At 40.7% G+C, this 21,323-nt stretch overlaps 2 protein-coding genes across 4 annotated transcripts in view; one reads left to right on the top strand and one right to left on the bottom strand.

The window, feature by feature from the left end:
• XRCC3 (X-ray repair cross complementing 3) overlaps nucleotides 1–12,014 on the bottom strand; it is a 51,712-nt gene extending 39,698 nt beyond the window's left edge. For 2 of the 3 annotated variants that reach the window (XM_043982618.1, XM_043982620.1), the window contains exons 1-3: nucleotides 11,858–12,014; nucleotides 8,873–8,950; nucleotides 569–657 (exon numbers count right to left, since the gene is read on the bottom strand). The gene's annotated coding sequence lies outside the window, so the exon portion shown is untranslated. The remainder of the gene's footprint in view (nucleotides 1–568; nucleotides 658–8,872; nucleotides 8,951–11,857) is intronic. The other variant, XM_043982619.1, reaches the window with a different exon arrangement.
• Nucleotides 12,015–12,139: 125 nt separating this feature from the next.
• The window catches only part of ZFYVE21 (zinc finger FYVE-type containing 21), a 39,011-nt gene continuing 29,827 nt past the window's right edge, over nucleotides 12,140–21,323 (top strand). The window contains 3 exon segments of the mRNA XM_043982278.1: nucleotides 12,140–12,268; nucleotides 12,270–12,323; nucleotides 12,325–12,489. Of these exon segments, the coding sequence (XP_043838213.1) occupies nucleotides 12,140–12,268; nucleotides 12,270–12,323; nucleotides 12,325–12,489 (348 nt within the window).

Raw genomic sequence — 21,323 nt, 5'->3', positions numbered from 1 at the left:
AAAAACACTCTTAGGGATGGTAACTTGGTAAAAGAACTTTGGACCAAAAAAATTATACTTATGCTATTAAGCAGGGGGGAAATGGAAAACACTCCAAGCCCTAAAATTATGAAAGTAAACCAGTTCTGTTTTGTAACAAATATTTTTTTAAATCCTCTAATATTTATTAACTAAAAGTTTGTTAAAATAGGTCACACAACAGGGGCAGCTAGGTGGCGCAGTGGATAGAGCACTGGCCCTGGAGTCAGGAGTACCTGAGTTCAAATCTGGCCTTGGACACTTAACACTTACTAGCTATGTGACCCTGGGCAAGTCACTTAACCCCAATTGCCTCACTAAAAAAATAAATAAATAAAATAGGTCACACAAGATAGCTAAAAGAAGTGAAATGCAACAGGGGAAAGTATACCTTTTAGTAGAAGATAATTTACACAAAATATTATCAAATGTCTAGAGAATGCAAATAACCCTCTTACTTTGGACTATAACCATATAGGGAATGATGCCAAATGTAAAGTTAATTACCACATCCAGAAAACAAACTAAGAAGATGCTATCATTGACATACTCAGTTTCCAAATGCATGAAGGTCAGTTGACTGATGCATTCTCAGCACTCTCTAGAGTAATTTTCTTTAAAACTGTTTCCATGAAATCTCTGTAAAGACAGTAAAAGTCAGGTTTGTTTGTTTTTTCCTTCTGGTGCTCAGGAAAGTCTAAACTTTATGGTAATATCATCAAAAACAATTTTAATAGAGTGGGCCAAGAAAGTTTAATCATAGAACCATAGAATCTCAGAGATGAAACAAACCTCAAAGGTTGAATCTGTATCTGAGCAGGAATCACCTCTAAAACGTTCCTGAAAAATGCCCTTCCAAATCCAGCTTGAAGACTCCTGGGGATGGGGAACTCTCTAGCTCCTGAAGCAGTAGGTTCCACTCAGCTGCTCTTGGTTTTCCAGAGCTAAGCAGATAGAATAAAAGTAGTTCTTCAACTACTTCAGAAAAGGTTTCGTGGATAGTGCAACTTGAGTTGGGCCTTGAAAGATGAGTAGGATTTAGATAAATTAGAGAGGAGAAGGAAGGGTATTTCAAGAACTGTAATGGATGTGGGCTTATAATGGGAAAAATGAAAATGCAGGGTTCAGGAGATCTTCCTGACTAGCATGAAGAGTTCCTATTAGGAAGCAATAAATAGGTTTTTATCTTTTTCTTTTCTTTGGAGGCAATTGGAGTCAAGTGACTTGTCTAGGGTCACACAGCCAGTAAGTGTCTGAATCCGGATTTGAACTAAGGTCTTCCTGACTTCAGGGCTGGTGCTCTATCCACTGTGGCACCCAGCTGCCTCAACATCAGACTTTATCTTGAAGGCAATAGAAATCCACTAGAAGTTATTATGTTGTAAGTTTGCTGAAGGGCAAAGGACATGTATCATACTACTTGGATGTTTCATTAAAATTCTTGAGCAGGCACTAAAATTTTCCTATAATGCTTTATCATGGGGTAACGATGATCCTGATTTTTCGAAGGTTATACCAGTTACCCAAAAGCTCTGGCCAGTCCTATCAACCTAGAGGGACTTTGAGAATAAACAGGCCTAGTGTTGGACTGTGTGTCTATCATATCAGACGTAGCAGAAAGACCACTGGATTTGGAGTAGGCCACCTGGGTTTAAATCCTGGCTCCACTACGTTCTGATAACTGGTCAACTGCTTCATCTCTCTGGGTCTCAGTTTCCTCATTTCTAAAATGGTAATGATTTTGCTAACATTAAGAGGATTATAGGGAGGATCAAATGAGATAATGTATAGGAAAGTTTTTCTAAATTATAAAATGCTATATAAATGAACTATAATTATGCAGCATTCCATATGCATTTTTTCACTCAACCCTCAATATAACTCTATGAAGTAGGTAATACAAATATCATCGTATCCACTCAGTGACCCAGAGAGGTGGATGGAGCCTCTGAAAGGACAGTGGTGCTTTGGACAGAAATGTTAAAAAAGGGAGGAGTTACATAGAAAGACAATAAGTACAGTGTTAGACATGTTAAATTAAAGATGTCTCCAGGATGTCCAGTTTGAAATACCCAATAAGCAACACAGGACAGAAAAACACTGGGACTGAATGTGTAGATCTGGGAGTCGTCTGGATCAAGATTATAGTTAAACCCACAGGAGCTGAGATTACAAAGAGACTGAATTGGGGCAGCTAGATGGCGCAGTGGATAGAGCACCGGCCCTGGAGTCAGGAGTACCTGAGTTCAAATCCGGCCTCAGACACTTAACACTTACTAGCTGTGTGACCCTGGGCAAGTCACTTAACCCCAACTGCCTCACTAAAAAAACCAAAAAAACAAAAAAAACACAAAGAGACTGAATCCAGAAGGAGAAATAAAAGAGGGCTCATAATACAATGAAGAAATATTACGAGGTAAAAGCTGAGGAGAGAGCTGCAGAAAAAAGGAACAATATTGCAACAATAACTAGACTTCAAAAACTAGAATGGAACTATAATAAGAATCCCAAGAAAAACTGAGAAGCTAAAAAAAAAGAATTCAAAGACATGGGGGGATAGTCAAGCTCTTGAAAAATTTGAAAAGACAAGAAAGTTGGCAGTATAGAAAATGGAAAACATTAAATAAGCAGAGCACATCGTGATGGTGAGATAGAACAAAAACACAGAAATAAATTAGAGCAAGGTAAAAAGAATAATTAGAAAGAATGATTGAGATCTCTACAAACTAAAGAAACTGAGCCTGAAGATAGAGAGGATTCAAGAATCATTGGCCTTCCAAAAAATTATAAAACTAAAATTCTGAATACTATATTTCAGGTAAATACAGTAGAAAATTGCCCCACAGTATTGGGATTCCAGGGGAAAGAATAGTGCAACAGAATTCTCAAGTTTAACTCACACTGAACATGGATGCTTAGGCTCTAAAATTTTGGGGATCAAAGAAACTCATAAATTATCAGGAGAATACAATGAATAAAAATACTGCCAGTTTGAAATAGCCAGGTCTATTCATCAATTGTTGTTGTTTGTCCTTTGTTCTTGAAGAGGACCATGACATTGGGGTAATGTCATGACTAGAAGTGAATTGGATTTAAGTGAGGGAGGGATGTGCAAGGTCACCAATCTCACTCTCTCCTCCAGAGCCATCTGGATGACTGGAGATGGCCCCTGATGTTTAAGGCAATTGGGGTTAAGTGACTTGCCCAGGGTCACACAGATAGTAAGTTTCTGAGTTGAGATTTGAACTAGGATCCTCCCAACTTTAGGGCCCCTATTCATCAATAATTAGACAAGTAAAGAAAAGTTAGTGATATACTAAAAGAAGGGGGGAGCGGGTGGATAACTCATACCTAAGAAGGATTAATTTGGCAAATAAATAACATATTGTGTGAAGAAAGGTGGATTTTTAAATAAAATTAATGGCTTGCTTTCATTTCTCCTGAGAAAGTCAGAGGACTCTCTGAAATACAAAATCAATGGAAAAAAGGAACTGAATAAAGGTTAATAAAAATCTATAGGGCATGAGAATTTTGCTTCATTATTTCACTGAAAAAATTGAGACCATTTGCTGAGAGCTCCCACCTTTCCCCTTATCTTCTTCTTACATTCCTCAGGGGCCTTCCCACATTATCTCATCCTTCACCCCTGTGAAATCATATGGCTCCTCTACACAGGTAAGAGATTCCATTCCATTCTTTCTTCTCCAGCAGACTGTCTCCTCTAGGGCTTCCTTTCTCTCACTAATCTTCCATTTCTTCCTGTTTACTAGCTGCTTCCCTATTGTCTATAAACTTGCCCATGTCTCCACCATTATGGAAAAACTCCAACCATCCTTGCAAGTTATTATCCTATATCTCCCTTTTATGGCATACTCCTTAAGAAGGCCATTTATAAGCAGTGGTTCTACTTCCTTTCCTCTCATTCTCCACTGTCTGGAGAGGGTGAAGGATGACATGAGAGATCTCCTCTTAGATGATCTACTATTTAAGGATGACATCCAGGGAGTTATCATCATTTCCTACCTGGCTACTTCCCTGGACTTTATCATCTCCATAAACTCATCATTCTGCAAGATGAAATCAACTTGGAAACACACTTCCTCACGTCATTTCCCATTCCAGATGAATGAGCTCATCACGCTCCTGTGCCAGGTAACCTCTGTTCCTCTTCCCTCTCCCCCCATCCAACTTTTCACTTTCTTTCTATGTGTTGTCTTCCCCCATTAGACTAGGAGATCCTTGAGGGCAGGGGCTGTCTTATAACTTTGTATCCCCAGCACTTAGTACAGTGCCTACCACATAGTAATGTTTACTGACTCTGACTGATTCTTTTCTAAACTCTGCAGTCTGGCTTCCATCTTCATATATCATTTGAAACTACTTTCTCCAAAGTTACTAATAATCTCTTTTTATTTTTTTATTTTTACCAATAATCTCTTAATTACCAAATCATCCTTTTTGACTGTTCTGCAACCTTTGACATTTCCCTTCATCCTCTTCTCCTAGATTATTCTCTTCTCTCTAGGCTTTTGAGACACTACTCTCTCCTCATTCTCTTATCTCTCCTTCTCAGTTTCCTTTGCTGCATCTTCATCTAGGTCATAACCACTAACAATGGGTATCCCCCCACCCCCAGGCTCTCTCCTGGGTCCTCTTCTTTTCTCCCTCTATACTATTTCACTTGGTGATTTCATCAACTATCATGGGTTCAAATATCACCTCTTAGGAGATGGTTCTTAGACCTACTTATCCAGCCTCAGCCTCTCCTGACCACCAGTCTCATATCTCCAACTGGCTATTAGATATCTCTACCTGGGTAGAGATATCAACAAGTGCAAAATTGGGATCATTTCCCCAAAACCTTCCCCATCTTCCAAACTTCTCTATTCTTGTGGAGGGCACTATCACCCATCCTCTCAGGCTAGATGTCATCTTCAACTCATCTCTAACCCTCCATGCCCAACCTGTTGTCAAGTTCTGTCAACTCTGCCTTCTTACCATTTCTCCTATATGGCTCTCTCTATCACCCTGGTTCTGGCCTTGCTACAGGCTCATGTCTGGCCTACTGAAATTAATTTTGATTTGTCTCTCTGTCTTCAGTCTCTCCCCTGCCAAAGCAATTTTTCTAAAGAGCAGGTCTGACCATATCAATCCTTCCTTCTACCCTCTCCCCCAATTCAATAAACTCCAGTTTATTTCTTTATTACCCTATTACCTCCAAGATCAAAGAGAAGATCCTGTTTTGGGCTTTTAAAGCTCTTTACAACCTGGCTCTTCCCTACTTTTCCAGTTTTCTTATAGCCTGCTCCCCTCCACATACTCTATGATCCAGTGACATTGGCCTCCTTGTTATTATTCCTCAAAGAACACTCTTTCTCCTTATTTTATGTACTGTCAAAGGGCTATCCCACATATGTCTGGAATTCTCAGACTTCTTCATTTCTATTTCCTGGCTTTCTTGGCTTCCTTCAAGTCTCAGCTAAAATCTTACTTTGTGCATGAAATCTTTCTAGGTCTCTTCTTCATTCCAGTGCCTTTCTGTGACTATCTCTTGTTTACACATAGTTGTTTTCATGTGGTCTCCCCCATTAGACTGTGAGTTCCTAAAGGGCAGGGACAGTTGTGTTTCTTTGTATCTCTAGGGTTTAACACAAGGCCTGTCACCATGTATGTGCATAATAAATGCTTGTTGATTGGACTAAGCAAGAAAGAGTCAGCTCCAAATCACTGTTTACAGCTTAGAAAGATAAGGCAATTCTACTGTCTTTTAACAGTCCCATCTCATGAAAGATGACCAGACAGAAGGCTAGAGAAAGGAAGGGAAAAGGAAAGATAATGACTTTATACTGAAATCATAAAGGTCATTCAAACAAAGAGGACAGAGGGATGTGGAAAAGGAAGAGATCACGCACATCCATTCCACACTCTTACATGAGTTGAGCAAGGGGAAAAAAACAACCACATTCTACTAGTAAAAGGAGAATCAAGAAACGTGGAGGGACAAGAGGCAGGTAAACTCTATATACCTACTGATTATTTCTTTTTAAATTAATGTTTTAATAAACCTTTAGCATTTAACAGGCTGGAACCAAATAAATTAACAAAGTGTGTGTCCACTAATAGCTCTACCCAAAGTTCCATTGCCTTTGGCCTTGTTTTCTTCTTTCAGATCACTGTAGTGTGTATTCGGTTTGATTTTGCTGATCTGGCTTTGGTGTAATGGATAGAGAGCCTATCTCAGAATCAGTCAGGAAGACCTGAGTTCGAGCCCTGCCTCTGACACATCTTGGATGCATGACCTTGGGCAAGTCACTTAACTTCTTCTTTTTTTTTTTTGCATGGCAATGGGGCTTAAGTGACTTGCCCAAGGTCACACAGCTAGTAAGTGTCAAGTGTCTGAGGCCGGATTTGAACTCAGGAACTCCTGAATCCAGGGCCGGTGCTTTAACCACTGCGCCATCTAGCTGCCCCCCCACTTAACTTCTTAATGCTGCATCTCTCTGGGATTGTCATTTGTAGAGCAGGTGCTAATAGCCACTGGCAGAGGGAGCTTCCTTCCTGGGTGTTTCCCATACCAATGAAACCACATTCACAATCTACTGATGATTTTTTTTAAACTCAGTCAATTAATATTTATTAAATGCCTATTATATGCCAGGCACCATACTATACACAGGTGGAGATAAGGGCAAAAAACATTTCCTGCTCTCAAAGAACCCATAGTGTAATGGGTGAGACAACATGTAAACAAAGATGTACAAACAAGATATGTACAGGATAAAAAGGGGATAGTCTCAGGGGGAAGGCAGTAAGATCAAGGAGGGCTTGGAAATTCTTCTTGCAGAAGGTCAGACTTTAGATGAAACTTGAAGGAAGCCAGGAGGCAGATATGCTGAAGGGAAGATGAAAATGCTCAGCATGGAGATGGAATGAGGAAGAGAAAGGAGGCAAGTGTGTCTGGATGACAGAGTGAGTTGAGGGGAGTAAGGTGGAAGAAAAGTGGAAAGGTAGGAGGTAAAATAATAGGATGTGAGGGAGGGGAAGAAACAAACTTCCTTATAATCTTTAATGCTAAGAGGTTCTAGCATCCAAAAATCTGTAATCATAATAAAAAATAACAACTAGCATTTAGGACTTTAAGATTTGCAAAGTGATTTACATATGTCAAATTATGAGGTATTGGCCAAAGGGTATGGACAACTGACAAAAGAAATGTAAACTGGGGGCAGCTAGGTGGCGCAGTGGGTAAAGCACCAGCCCTGGATTCAGGAGGACCTGAGTTCAAATCCGACCTCAGACATTTGATACTTACTAGCTGTGTGACCCTGGGCAAGTCACTTAACCCCCATTGCCCAGCAAAAGAAAGAAAGAAAGAAAGAAATGTAAACTGTCAACCATCCTCAGAATTGTTCAGATTTACTAATAATCGGAAAAATGCAATTAAAACAACTCTGAGGAAACCTCACGTTAATATAATTAGCAAAGAGGATTAATAAGACTAGGGATTGGACCTGTACCTACTTTCTTTCTTTTTCTTTTCTTTTTTTGCAGGGCAATGAGGGTTAAGTGATTTGCCCAAGGTCACACAGCTAGTGTCAAGTATCTGAGGCTGGATTTGAACTCAGGTACTCCTGAATCCAGGGCTGGTGCTTTATCCACTGCACCACCTAGCTACCCCCTAGACCTATACTTTCCCTGGTGAATGGAGCACCAGGTAGGAATTTCCTCAGCCAATGCTGATCTACAGACCTTCTCTGTAACTTATAGTCTCAGGAAACAGAGCACTTGAGAGGTAAAGTCACTTATCCAAGATCACACAGCTAATCTCATGAGAGGAGAGCCTTGGCCTTGACCTGGCTTTGAGGCTAGCTCTCTATACACTTTGCCAAGCTGCCTCCCTAAAATGGAAAAAGAGAGTAAATTCAGTGTTGGAGGATCTGTGCAAAGACCTGCACATCAATTCAATGCCTCCAGAGAAGTAGTCCAACACTTCCAGGAAACAATTTGCAATTATTCAACAAAAGTTACTGACTTTTTCATGCCATGGGACCCAAGACTCCACTCTTAGGTTTATACCCCCAAGAAGGTTACTGACAGCAAAAAAGACCCATCTGTACAAAAATATTCATAGCAGTACTATTTTTATAACAAAGACTAGAATCAAAATAATGCCAAACAATTAAATAGTGGCTTAGCAAAGTCATACAGAAAGAAGAGCACCATAAAACAACCATATGCACAAATTACTATTGCAATTTAAATAAAGACAACAGTAAAAGACAATATTGGCCAAGGACAAGTTGTTACCACAGAACCAAAGTTAAAGAACATAGCTATCCTTTTTATTAGCAATCAGGATACTGTAATGTGGAAAGCAACAAGCTCTATGAGATGCAATCATGTGATTAGGCATGATTTTGCTTAACTGTTTTGGAGAAATGTACTTTGTTGTTGAGGAACTATTTATTATTTGTTAGAAAGTGTTATGTCAACACAAAATGTTTACTTTTTTTTTTTTTGCGGGGCAAAGGGGGTTAAGTGACTTGCCCAGGGTCACACAGCTAGTAAGTATCAAGTGTCTGAGGTCAAATTTGAACTCAGGTCCTCCTGACTCCAGGGCCGATGCTTTATCCTAGCTGCCCCAAAATGTTTACATTTTTTTAAAAAATTGTTGATGTGTCTTTATTACAGGAAATTTGTTTTTCTTTCTAGGTAGGGGCATGGAAGGGAGAAAAAATAGACTTGTTTATTTAAAAAACAAAGAAGTGGGGGAGAGTATCCAATTTAAACTTAAAAAAAATTTTTTTTGTTAAAGGTTTCAATAATATCCAGTCTTTGACTTCATGGAGCTTACCTTATAATCTGGTATGAAGCTATGACATATCTTCAGTACTTCAAAAGAGTTGCGACTTCACTGGTGTAAGTACTCTCCCTACCAAAGAAAATAAAAATCCTCCATAAACAGTAAATAATTTCATGAATTATTGAAAAAAAACAAACCAATGATCAATTGAAGGCTAATTTTCTAGTGATAAAGACCTTATGTATTCTGTTGGGCAGACCCTAAGACACAGTTTGTTCTCACATTCTCCCCAGGTTGGTGGCAGCTTCTAGAGCTGGCTGTATGCTAGAATGGACTTCAAGAACCCAGGGTTGCCTCCACGTCACGATATGACATTGGAAGCTTTTTAGAAGATCTATTCAGTAGACCACTGAACAGAGGTGTTGATTAAATACACAAAAAAGCTGCTGATTCTTACTCCCTTTCCTTTTACCCACAGTATTTGGCCTGGGCAAACTTTGAATTTAGTGTTTACTCCTTCTTATATCACATTTGCACTGACATCCTGGGGAGGGAGATAAGGGGAATTAGACCATTCTCAAGGGGAAGGGTCAAGCAGAAGTGCTGATATGAGGCAGCGGGAGAAGTAGGGGTGATGATAACAGAGGGAAAGAAGGCTTGTACTACTGCTTGTAGGCATCATTTTGCAATGGAAAGAATACTGGACAAGGAGTTAGGAGACCTGGGTTTTGGTCCTGGCTTTCCCACTAACTCATGGTGTTTAAGTGACTTGCCCTCCTTAACCTTCGGTTTCCACACCTATAAAATGAGTCCTTCTAGCCTTATCTTACTAAGAAGCCATTCAACATTACAATACCTATAGTGCAGGATGACATAAAGTTCGATCCCTGCATAGAGGGCTTATTGGATTAAATTGGTTCTTATCAGTTGCTGCCCCCGGAGAATTTATAGTGTAATAAAGGGCTATCAATTATATAGGCATTGAGTTTAAAGTAGGATGGCTCCTTGGATATCTACTTTTTGTCTTGTATCTACTTGCATTTGTACACGTTGTTGTGTATGTACATGTACAATCGGAATGGCCCAAAAGCCATTCTAAAAACTCTCCTCTTTTCTCTCTATAGCAGGAGCTCTTAACCTGGGCTCAGTGAACTTTTCTTTATAATTTTATTTCAAGAAAATTGGTTTCCTTTATAATCCTGGGTTTGTTAGGTGTTTTTTTTTTTGTTAATTTGAAAATATTAGTTTAGGCATCATCAGAATGCCAAAGGGAACCACAGCACAAAAAGCATTAAGAATCCCTTCTTTACAGTATCTCTTATCAGTTGCCAATGGTCATTTCTGTCATTTCTATGGAGTTGACTCCCAGAACTAAATATCCAGCTGTAACCTCTGCCTAGTACTCATGTTACCCAAAAACCATTTAATAAATGCCTACTGTGGTTCAGGTTTTGAGTTAGAGACAGAAGATACAAAGACAAAAATTAAACATCTCCATTGCGGGGAGATAATGCAAACACATACAAGTTAACAAACATATGCAAACAGAAACAAGGTTAACCTTGGATGAAATGCATTAAAAGCTAATGAGACCACAAAAAACCTGCAAAAGATAGCATTTGAGAGGAGATTCAAGTCTCACTGAAGGAAACCAATGACTCCAAGAGGAAGAAGTGAGGAGGGTGAGCATTTGAGGTATGGAGGGACAGTAAGTGCAAAATCAAAGAGCCAGGAGGTGGAAAGTCATATATAAGGGACTGCAAGTATGCCTGTCCCACAGGGAACATTGAAGGGAGAATAGAGAGACAAGAAGGGGCCAGGTTGTAAAGAATTTTAAGTGCCAAATAGTAGTTTATATTTTATTTAGTTATCTCCCAGGTCTGTTATCTCCTACGTGTCAGACCACTTTTTGTTTCCTTTGCTGGATCATTATCTATTTTACCACTTAAGATTGCATACCTAAGCCTTCTTACTGTATGAGTATACATACAGTCTAGATCCCAGCTTTTTAAATTGTGGGTAACTGAATGTGGGAGTCGTGAAAAATCTAGCAACAGTAAAAGGTTATGTATACCTATTTTACATACTTAAATACCCGGGTTGGCTAAAATTTTCTCGGGAGAAAAAATGGTTGGGCGAGGAAAAAATTTAAGAAGCCCTGCTCTAGTTAACCTCATAAGCTCCCACGGTTTCAATTATCAACTCTGCCGATGACTCCCAAATCTACATACTCAGCCCTCAACTCTCTCCTGAACTCTAGTCTAGCTTCACAGACTTCTCAAACAGCAGTAACAAAACTAATTACCTTCCCCCCCCCCCCGCCCCCAAACCAACTCTTCCTAATTTACTATTTTTTGCCTTTAAGTCTCTCAAGTTTACAACTTCAGAATCATCTTTGTGACTCTTCACTGTCATTGAACCCCCATAGCCAATCAATTGTCAAGTCTTACCAGTTCTAGCTCCAAAAAGACTCATTTATTTGTCTCCTTCCCACTCACAGGTCTGCTACTCTGGTCAAGCGCTCATCACCTAGCACCTCTACTACTGAGTATCTTAATTGACCTCCTACCCCCCAGTCTATCCTGTCTCCAATCCAACATCCACACAATAGACAAACCGATGTGTTTAAACAACAGGTCTGATCATAACTCTTACTTCCTACTCAAGAGGCCCAAGTAAGTCCCCACCCATTGCTCCTCGGATAAATCACATCCCCTCTCTGGGCCTGAGTTTTCGCACCTGTAAAAAGACTAATGCTTCTACTATCTAACATAGGAAACGCTTTGCAAAGTGTTAAATAAACATGAGTTACTCTTCTGCCGTTTAGCCTGGGGTTGTATCAAAGACAGCTTCCTGAAGGGAGTTCTTAGGGAGACCCCATCTTCTGCTCCCCGGGGCTGCCCTTCCAGTAACCCCAAGGGTCTCTTCCCGCCGGCCGCGAGTCAACTACAGGGCCCCGCCTCGAAGGCTAGCGACAAGTCGCGATGCACCCCAGAACTCCAAGCTGCCCCGAAGTTAGGCCCTTCTGGGACCCACCTCGCCCTCCGGGGGCATCCTAGATCCAGGAATAGGCACCCGCAGCAGCACGCCATTCGTCTACACCTCAATCAGGCCGCCACACCTCAGCTCTCTAGGAGCGGTTCGTCCTCTGCGCGGCAGCCCAGCCCAATGATAGACAACGACTCCGCCTCCTCCAATCACCTGTGTAGCTGCTTTCGTGGCACCGCTTGCTAATTGGTTTATCCCTCGTTCTTTTCGCCTCTAGGGAAATGTCCCGCCTCCCCGCCCCGCCCCGCCTTCCTTGCGCATGAGCGGAGGATGGGTGGTGCTCTAGTGCTGGATTGGTTCGGAGAAGACGAACGAGGGCGGAGCGGTGGCGGCGATTGGGCATCGGGGATCGGCAGGCGTGTCGATAGGGCCGCTGGGCTGTTCTCTACGGGGGGACGGGACACGGTGGCTAAGGTTGGAAAACTGTCCGCTGGGGCTGCCCTCGGCCAGACGGAGGAGCCATGTCCTCCTCGTCTGTGGCGGCTGCTAGCGGAGCGGCCCTACGCCGCGATGGCAAGAAGCTGGTACGCTCGCCCAGCGGGCTGCGCATGGTCCCCGAGCACCGGGCCTTCGGCAGCCCCTTTGGCCTCGACGAACCGCAGTGGGTCCCGGACAAGGAGGTAATGGGGCGGAGGGATTCCATGCGCCCTCGTCCCCTTCCGCCAACTGCTCCCCTCCCCCCCTCAGGTTCCCCCGGAATTCCACTCCCCACCCCCCAGCACCTCCCCCTCCAGGTTTCTATAGGTGTCCCACAGCCTCTCCTCCTTACCTGCTCTGGGCTCCACTCCTCCCTTCCCGTCCCGCCCCCTTCCACGGAACTCGAGGTTCCCAGAATTTCTGGACCCAGACGGCTCCGCCGAAGGACAGTCTAAGCTGTACCCGAGCCAAAATTTCCTCCATTAGCTTGGGAGTGATGCTCTTCAGGCTTTGCTTGGAGACCTCTGGTGCTGGGGAGCTCACTACCTCTTCTGACAGCCCCTCCTCCTTTGGAACAACTGTGATTGTTATGTTAAGTAAGGTCTTCCACCCTTTGCACTTTGTTCCGTCCTTTGGCTAACTTCTCTTAAGTCGGATTCCTCTTCCAGTATTTAAAGGGATGGGGGTGGGGGTGGGGGTGGGACACGGGATATCTTCGGGGAAGACCGCTGTTAGGTTTCCTAAGTCTTCTTTTCATCAGAGTAAATATCTCCATTTATTCTCTGAGTAACATAATCTCCTTACTTTCCTGGTCACTCGTTTCTCCGGATTCTCTTGAGCTAGCCAGAATGTCCATCTTAAAATATGCCACAAAAAAACCGAAGACAGTACTCCAGAGGAGGTTTGGCCAGGGCAAAGTACAACGGAAATTATCGTTTACTTTTTTTTTGGACATGGTGCTTCTCCAAATTCAGCTGGAAGATTGAGATAGCGTTTTTGGCTGCCACATCACATAAACTGTTTTGTATTCCCACCTCAACTCATGTTGTAGTTGGAAAGACAATTTTTTGGAACCTAAGTGTAGGACGTCACATTTTTCTCTTCACTTGCATCTCATTGAATTTGGCCTATCTCAGCCTCTCAAGATCTGTTTGGATCCTGACTGTCATCCATTGGATTAACTTTCCAGCTTTGTATCATCTACAGTAACATTAGAATGCATTCTGTGCTTTCATTCAATTTATTTCAGTTTGGCAAAATTTTATTAGATGCCTAGTATGTTCAAAGCACTATGGATAAAAAAAAAAAAAATGGGTGTGGGGGACTACCCTAAAGGAGTTTACATTCTATCTCCAAAGTAAAAAGGTCAGCAAATATAAAAGAAGGAAGAAAAACACCCACAACTAGGGGAGCTAAGAGGAGCTTCTCTTAGGAGGTGGCTCCTGAATTGAGCCTTGAAGGAAATTTAAGATTCTAAGATGCATAGGAAATAAAGAGGTACAATTGGAGCAAGGGAGACAGCCTATGCAGAAGCAACAAAACAGAAGGAATGCAGAGTTCATATATATATATATATAGTAAGTAAACCAGTTTGGTTAGAACAACTTCATGAAGGGTAATAAAATGAAGTAAATTTGGAAAGCTACTCAGGAGCCAGATTATAAAAGGCTTTAACTGCTAAGCCAATTTTGTATTTAATCCTAGAGGTAATAGGGAGCTACTGAAATTCAAAGAGTATGGGAGTGATATGTTAGACCTGGACTTTATTTAAAATTCCTTCAGCAGCTGTGTGAATAGATTGGAGAGGGGAGAAACTTGAGGCGAGGAGACCAGTTAGGAATGCTTTTCAATAGTCCAGGTGAGAGGTGGTAAGAGCCTAAAGTAGTATATGAGTAGAAGGAAGGAGACAGATACAAGAGATGGTAAAATCAACAAGACTTGGCAACAGATTGTATATAGGAAATGAGGGGAAAGAAAGAGTAAATCATGACTTAAAGGTGACAAAGGATGTGCCATCAGGAGAAGTTTGGGGGGTGGGCATGGGTTTGAATGGAAAGATGACTTCTGTTTTAGACACACTGTGCCTATAAGATACATAGATGGAAGTAGGGGAGGGAACAAACATTTATTAAGAGCTTACTCTGTCAGGCACTGTGCTAAGTGCTTAACAGATATTTATCTTATTTGGAGATGTCTGACAGGCAGTTTTGATGTGGGAATGGATCCCAAGAGAGAAGTTATCGCTGGATATTTAGATCTGAGAATTGACTGCAAAGAAATGATTATTGAACCCATGGTGACTGAGGAGATCACCAAGAGATACTGTAGAGTAGGGATTCTCAATGCTTTTTGTGTCATGGACCTCTTTGGCAGTCTGATGAAGCCTGTGGAGCCCTTCTCAGAATAATGTTTTTAAATGTATAAAAGAAAAGACATACAATTACAAAGGAAACCAATTGTAGAGTTATCAAAGTTTGTTGTGGTGGTGTTTTTTAAAATGTTCACCAAGCTCAGGTTGAGTCCTTGCTATAGGGGACAGCTAGGTGGTGCAGTGGATAAAGCACCGGCCCTGGATTCAGGAGAACTTGAGTTCAAATCCAGCCTCAGACACTTGACACTTAACTAGCTGTGTGACCCTGGGCAAGTCACTTAACCCTCATTGCCCCATGCAAAAAAAGCAAAGAAAGAAAGAAAAGAACCCTTGCTGTAGAAAGAAAAGAGGAGTGTCCCAGGAGAGCAAAGGGGACATTCATTCATCATTAGGGGAGAGGACCTGGATGATGGTCCAGCCAGAGAGACATAAGAATGAATGATAAGAGGCAGGAGGAGAAACAGGAGAGAGAGAATGTGAGAACTTGGGGAAGAATTTCCAGAAGAAGGAAGCAGTCCAAAGCTGCAGGAAGGTTCAGGGAGGGTGAGTACTGAGAAGAAGCCAGAAGAGCTAACAGAAAGATCTTTGGTAACCATGGAGGGAGCAGTTTCAGCCAAATCATTTTTTTAAAAAGCAGCCAAAGACAGATCCCTGGGAACTTCCACTAGAGACCTTGGTTGACATGTAACAATGACTGCTTTTTGGATCTGTTCATTCAACCATTTCTAAATCTAACTCTGTTGTTGTCTAGCTACACATTTTCCCTCTTGTTCACAAAAACAACTTGATGAGGTCTAGGTAAACTATCTCTACAGCATTCTGCTGACCTACCAATTTAATAACATTGTTAATAAAAGGAAATGAGGTTCATTCATCTGGACTGATCAGTTGATAATACTGGCTCTTTGTGATATCTGTTTCCCTTTTTAAATCTTCACAAACCATCTTTATTGCCAGGAATTGAAGTGGAGCTATCTTATCTCTCATTTGTAGATGCTTCACTCTTCTCTCTTTCTTTAAACACTAGGATAACCTTTTCACTTCTCCAGCTCTATGGAGTTTTCCATGATTTTTCATAGATCACTGACACTGGCTTAGCAATCATACCATTAAATTCTTTTGGCATAATGATTCATTCAGGCGTGGTGACTTGAACTTACAAAATGTAAAAGAGCAGCAAAAAGAGCCTTTTTACTTTTTTCTATCTTGGGTTTCAAATCCATACAAGCCAATTTTGTTCTGTCAAATCAACAAGCATTAATTAAGCACCCACTATGTGCCAGGCACTGTCCTAAACCTTAGGGAGATAAAGTTAAAAACAACACCCCCACCCCCACTCCCCTCCCGCTCTGATCAGACCTGTGAGTAAGAAAGTTTATTGTGAAAGTGTTCTGAAGGATCGGTTGGATTCAGGAAGACAGTGAAGGTGGGAAGAGTTGAGAGCCTGTACTATTGTGGTTAGAGTGGAAGTAGGAGAGAATGAATGGGATAAATGTGGAGATAGAGTTGACAGGACCTAGTAACTGATTGATTAGTTATGAGAGAAGCAGGACCAAAGAGAGCCCTAGAGCTAAAGGTTTTGATAATGGGAGACTACTGAATGATGGTACTATTAAATCGGGTGGCCAATGGAAGTTTTTGCCAAGTAAAAGCAAAGTCAAATTTTTGTAGAATACGTTGACACCTATGTGAGGAGTTACTGTAGCAAAACCTGTGTATTCAAAGCTGCAAACGTTTTTTTCCCGATGAAATACATTAAGTCTCTGTCTCTCTAACTCTGAATTCAGTGATTGTCTTTCATTCATTTGGTGTGAACCCTAAATTTGGTGCCAACTACCTTGATGATATGACCAGTTTTACCTTTCTTATCCAGATTTCTTAGTCAGACATTCAAGGGATTCCCACAGTCTGACCCCAACCTACTTTTCCAGCTTTATCTCCCATTTCATTTTACACTTCCTAGACCACTTACCCTTCAAGTATTCCCTAAATCTTCCTATTTCTGAACTTTAGACAAAAGTCCCCCCCCAAAAAAAGCTTCACCCCACTCACCATAACTCATCAAAATCCAATCCATCATCTTCAGATGTTACTTTCTCTAGTTAACATATTTTCTTCTCTCATTGGGAAGTAACTTACTCCTTTTGCTTCCATCATACTTTTTACTTCTTCTTTACAAAGTTGACCTTACAGTTATTCACTAGGTTACAAGTTCCTTGAGTTCCCAAATAGAGCTTTGTCCATATAGTCTTTCAAATATTTGGTTCACCATTCTAGGGCATTTTCCTCTCCTGTGTATTAAATTAATAAAAAAATTTACATTGAGATTACACATGATTCCACCTCTCCTATTCATTCCTGTACCATATGCTACTTCCTTATGCTGTCTAATTCTTGGTTACCCTCCTTGCAGCTTTCAGTTTTTTAAAACCCTTACTTCATTTATTGACAATTTATATATATTTAAGACTCAGCTCAGTTTATTTTGTATATATCTTCTTTTTACTTATCTGTGTACATATTGTATTTCCCAATTAAACGTAAGCTTCTTGAGAATAGGGAATGACTCATTTGTATTTGTATCCCCAGGCAGCTAGGTGATGCAGTGGAGAAAGCACCAGCCCTGGATTCAGGAGTACCTGAGTTCAAATCCGGCCTCAGACACTTGACAATTACTAGCTGTGTGACCCTGAGCAAGTCACTTAACCCCCACTGCCCCGCAAAAAATTATTTATTTTTATATATATATATATATATATATATATATATATATATATATATATATTTATATTTATATTTATATATATTTATATATTTCTATTTATAGGGGCAGCTAGGTGGTGCAGTGGATAGAGCACCAGCCCTGGATTCAGGAGGACCTTAGTTCAAATCTGGCCTCAGACACTTAACACTTACTAACTGTGTGACCCTGGGCAAGTCACTTAACCCCAATTGCCTCAACCCCACCCCCCAAATGTACAATTGTATTTGTATCCCCAATACCTAGCTCAATGCTGTGAACTTAGTAGGTGCTTAATAAAATGCTTTTTGATTAGATAGTCATGGTAATTTCAGCACATTGCTGTCTTTCCAGTAGAGACTACACTCATTTTGCCAGTAGAACAATGTGCATGACATGTAAAAAATGATATATTATTCTAAATTCTCTAGCTTCCTTGGCTATTTTTGAGGACATACGGATGTTGTCTGCTTTTATTTGCCATTAATGGAATTTATTCGAGAAATCATATTCCAATTTAAATTATAGTTATTTGTATCTTCTAGACTGAAACCCCTTGAGGACAGGAATCGTGGCTAGATTTTTAAAATAGACACATTAAAAAAAGAAATCATCATGCCAGACTCACCTTTCCTCCCACCTAGTATTATTGTTCACTATGGCGCTAAAGTAAGTTTTATGGGAGTTCAGTGGTTGACCTTGTTCTCCACCTATTATGGATTTAACATACTGGAATTTAAACTTTTTTAGTCTTTTTTACAGTTAGCCTCTTCCACCCTTTACCATGCAGAATTGTATATGTTTATTCCCTGTAACCTTTGCAGATCCAAGCATTCTCTCATCCTCTGCAATCCTTGATCTTATCTCCCTGTCTTCATTTGAGTCTTTTGAAATAGTAGTAAACACATATCGTAACAAAGTACTTCAAATAAGCTGCATTTTCTTGGCCATGTACCCAGGTATATATCTATCCATAAAAGATAGTTGTGGCCAGAAGATTCACCACCCTGCTGCCAAGTTGGTTGGCAGCAAGTTCTAAAACATAACCTGGCTGGCTTTGAAACTAAATTTCTATGATTTGTAATCATACCAATATTCTAACCCTTTCCAGTTTTTTGGACCAGCCAGAATTTGAGCTCTCTGATATAGCCTTGAGGAACTCAGGATCTGCCCTGCTGAGGAATTAAGGAATAATATAATGCTTTGTTTTACATGTTTTAAATTTGCTCTTAAAAACTTGGAATTTTTTATTTTTAGTGAACAAGTTCCTGTTAGACATTTTAGATTATCTTTTCAGACATTGTCTTTAAAACAAACAACCAAACAACTTCTCCAGATTTCTGTATTCATCCTTCTCTGAAACACTTAACTCTTGTTCCATCTGAGACCTAGGTCTGCCAGAATGCAGGGTGTGGTACAACCCTAGCTTTTCATAAGTGTACCCCCCCCAGGCTTATTATTAAATAACATTTGTTATTTATGAGGGCATCTTAGAGAACAAAACAAGTCTAATATGGGATCTCTAATAGGGATTGCTTTAGTAATTAATACTATGGCACTCAAGTTTATCTTCCCAGGTTTGACTCTGCTACCTACCCTGATTAAAAGAATATTTGATATTCTTAAGCTGTGAAGCATGCCTCCCTTTTACTCCTTTTTTTCTGTCCTGCCTTCCCTGCTGCCAGGGACCCCATGAGCTGACCATGGGGAGAAATGTCACATTAAAACCATCTGATGACTTGTGCACTTCAGAAACAAATAATGTTGATTTTTCCCCCCTTAGGAACCTTTTAAATAGAAAATGAAAAATGAACATGACCCACTTAGAAAATTGAAGCAGAGGTGGAGAGTTAAAAATCTATTGGAGATGTAGCTTTTGCCTTATCTGTCAGTCAACAAGCATTGCCCACTATTCCAGGCACTGCTGAAGATACAACCACAAAAGTGAGACAGTGCCTGCTGTCAAGAAGCTCATGTTCTACTGGGAGTAAACAACATGTTTACAGGATGTAGACAAATTGATTTTGAGGCAGAGGGGGAGGCAGAGCACTGTCAGCTGGGGAACCAGGAGCAGCCTCTTGTAGGAACTGGCCCTTGAGCTGAGCCTTGAAGGGAGCAAGGTCTCCCAATAAGTGAGGTGAGCTGGAAGAGCATAATAGGCATGGGGGAGAGAGAAGGAATGTTGTGTATGGAGACCGCTAAAGCTGGCCAGTTTCACTGGCGTTTAGCGTGGAGGGGAGAAGAGTGTAGAGCCCAGGAGAGATGAGGGCTAGATAAATAGATTTAAGAGCTCTCGGCCATAGAGGTGATAATTGAATCCTTTGGAACTGATTCTGTTCTTTTTGGGGTTTATCTGTTAAGCAGTAAAAGGAAAGCTTGCCTCTGCTCAAACATAGCATGTGTGAATGAACTAGCAGATTTATTTCATTAGTCCTCTTGGTTGAATCGGCTTGACTCATTTTGCTCCAATTCTTGTCATTCCTTCACTTGTACTTCCTACTTCTTTGCCCAGATGACTTCACTTAACTTCCTTCATATCTGTTTTCATTAACTTGTCCTTGTGGGCCTAGTTCCAGAGACTTTGACCCCCTCCTTAGCTCCCTGTATTTAGGTGATTGCCCTTTTAAAATACTCTCTTAAGAGGTAAAAATTGCCCAAGGCTGGGGCTTTGATTTAATTAGATGGTATTTTGGAATAGTCTGATGTGAACTCAAGGCCCTGTTTATTTAAATTAGTGTCAAAGTTAGTTCCTTTCATTTCCATCTTCTAAAAGAGCTGTTTTACTATAATGAAAAATGAAAGACATAAGCCATACAAAATATTCCACAGTAGGCTAGTATCAGTGCTAGTCTTAACCCTTTCCAACTTATTTGGTCTTTTTAGTGATTTTTTTTTTTTTAGTGAGGCAATTGGGGTTAAGTGACTTGCCCAGGGTCACACAGCTAGTGTTAAGTGTCTGAGGTCGGATTTGAACTCAGGTACTCCTGACTCCAGGGCCGGTGCTCTATCCACTGCGCCACCTAGCTGCCCCCCAGTGATTTTTTAAAAACGAATTTTTACTTGTTTTAAACTCTTATTGATATCTTATTATTTCACCTTCATTTCCAAATATACCCTTTCCTCTTTTCTACCTAGAGAACTATCAAAAAGGTGGTTTTTTTTTAAGTTGTATTTGTCTCCTTACCCACATGCCTCCTGTTGTTCCTGTTTCTTTATCCTATTAGTGAGCTCCTTTAATTGCTAACTATAAGGTCATCTTTAATGTAATCAGCAGGAAATACAAATTATAGGTTCACACATCAAAAGCTAGAAGAAACCTCAGAGGTCTTCTAGTCCAGCCTCCTTACTTTATAGATGAGGAAAGTGAGACCAAGAGAGGGGAAGTGATTCACCTCAAGTCACACTAGTAAGTGGCAAAGCCAACATGTGAGGTCATGGAATGTAAGAGTTGGAAGGGACTCCAGAGGCGATCAAATGCCACCTATACACAAACAGGGCACCCCCTTACAATCCAAAAGGTTGTGAAGATCTCCAAGGGGAGGGAACCCATGATTTTTCCTCCACTCCCCCAGCCCATTCAGTTTTAGACAGCTGGAATTGATGCTTTTTTTGCTTTTTAAAAAAAATTTATTTAGAATTTTATTTTTCCCCAATTACATGCAAAAAGAATTTTTAACGTCCATTTTTTAACTTTGTGCCCCAAATTCTCTTCCTCCCTTCCTCCCTTCTTCCCTCCCCCCCAAGAAGCAAGCAATTCAATATAAGTTATACATGCGTAGTCATGCAAAACCTTTCCATATTAGTCAGGTTGTAAAAGAAAACAGACTAAAAAAAATTAAGTTTCAATCTGTATTCAGATACCATCAGTTTTTTTCTCTGGAGATGGATCGAATTTTTTGATGAGACATTTTTCTTAACATCTTAAT

The sequence above is a fragment of the Dromiciops gliroides genome, chromosome 2 (genome assembly GCF_019393635.1).
Source record: "Dromiciops gliroides isolate mDroGli1 chromosome 2, mDroGli1.pri, whole genome shotgun sequence".
Taxonomy (NCBI): domain Eukaryota; kingdom Metazoa; phylum Chordata; class Mammalia; order Microbiotheria; family Microbiotheriidae; genus Dromiciops; species Dromiciops gliroides.
Note: the sequence above shows the minus strand (reverse complement) of the source record. Positions and strands in the feature narration are given on the sequence as shown.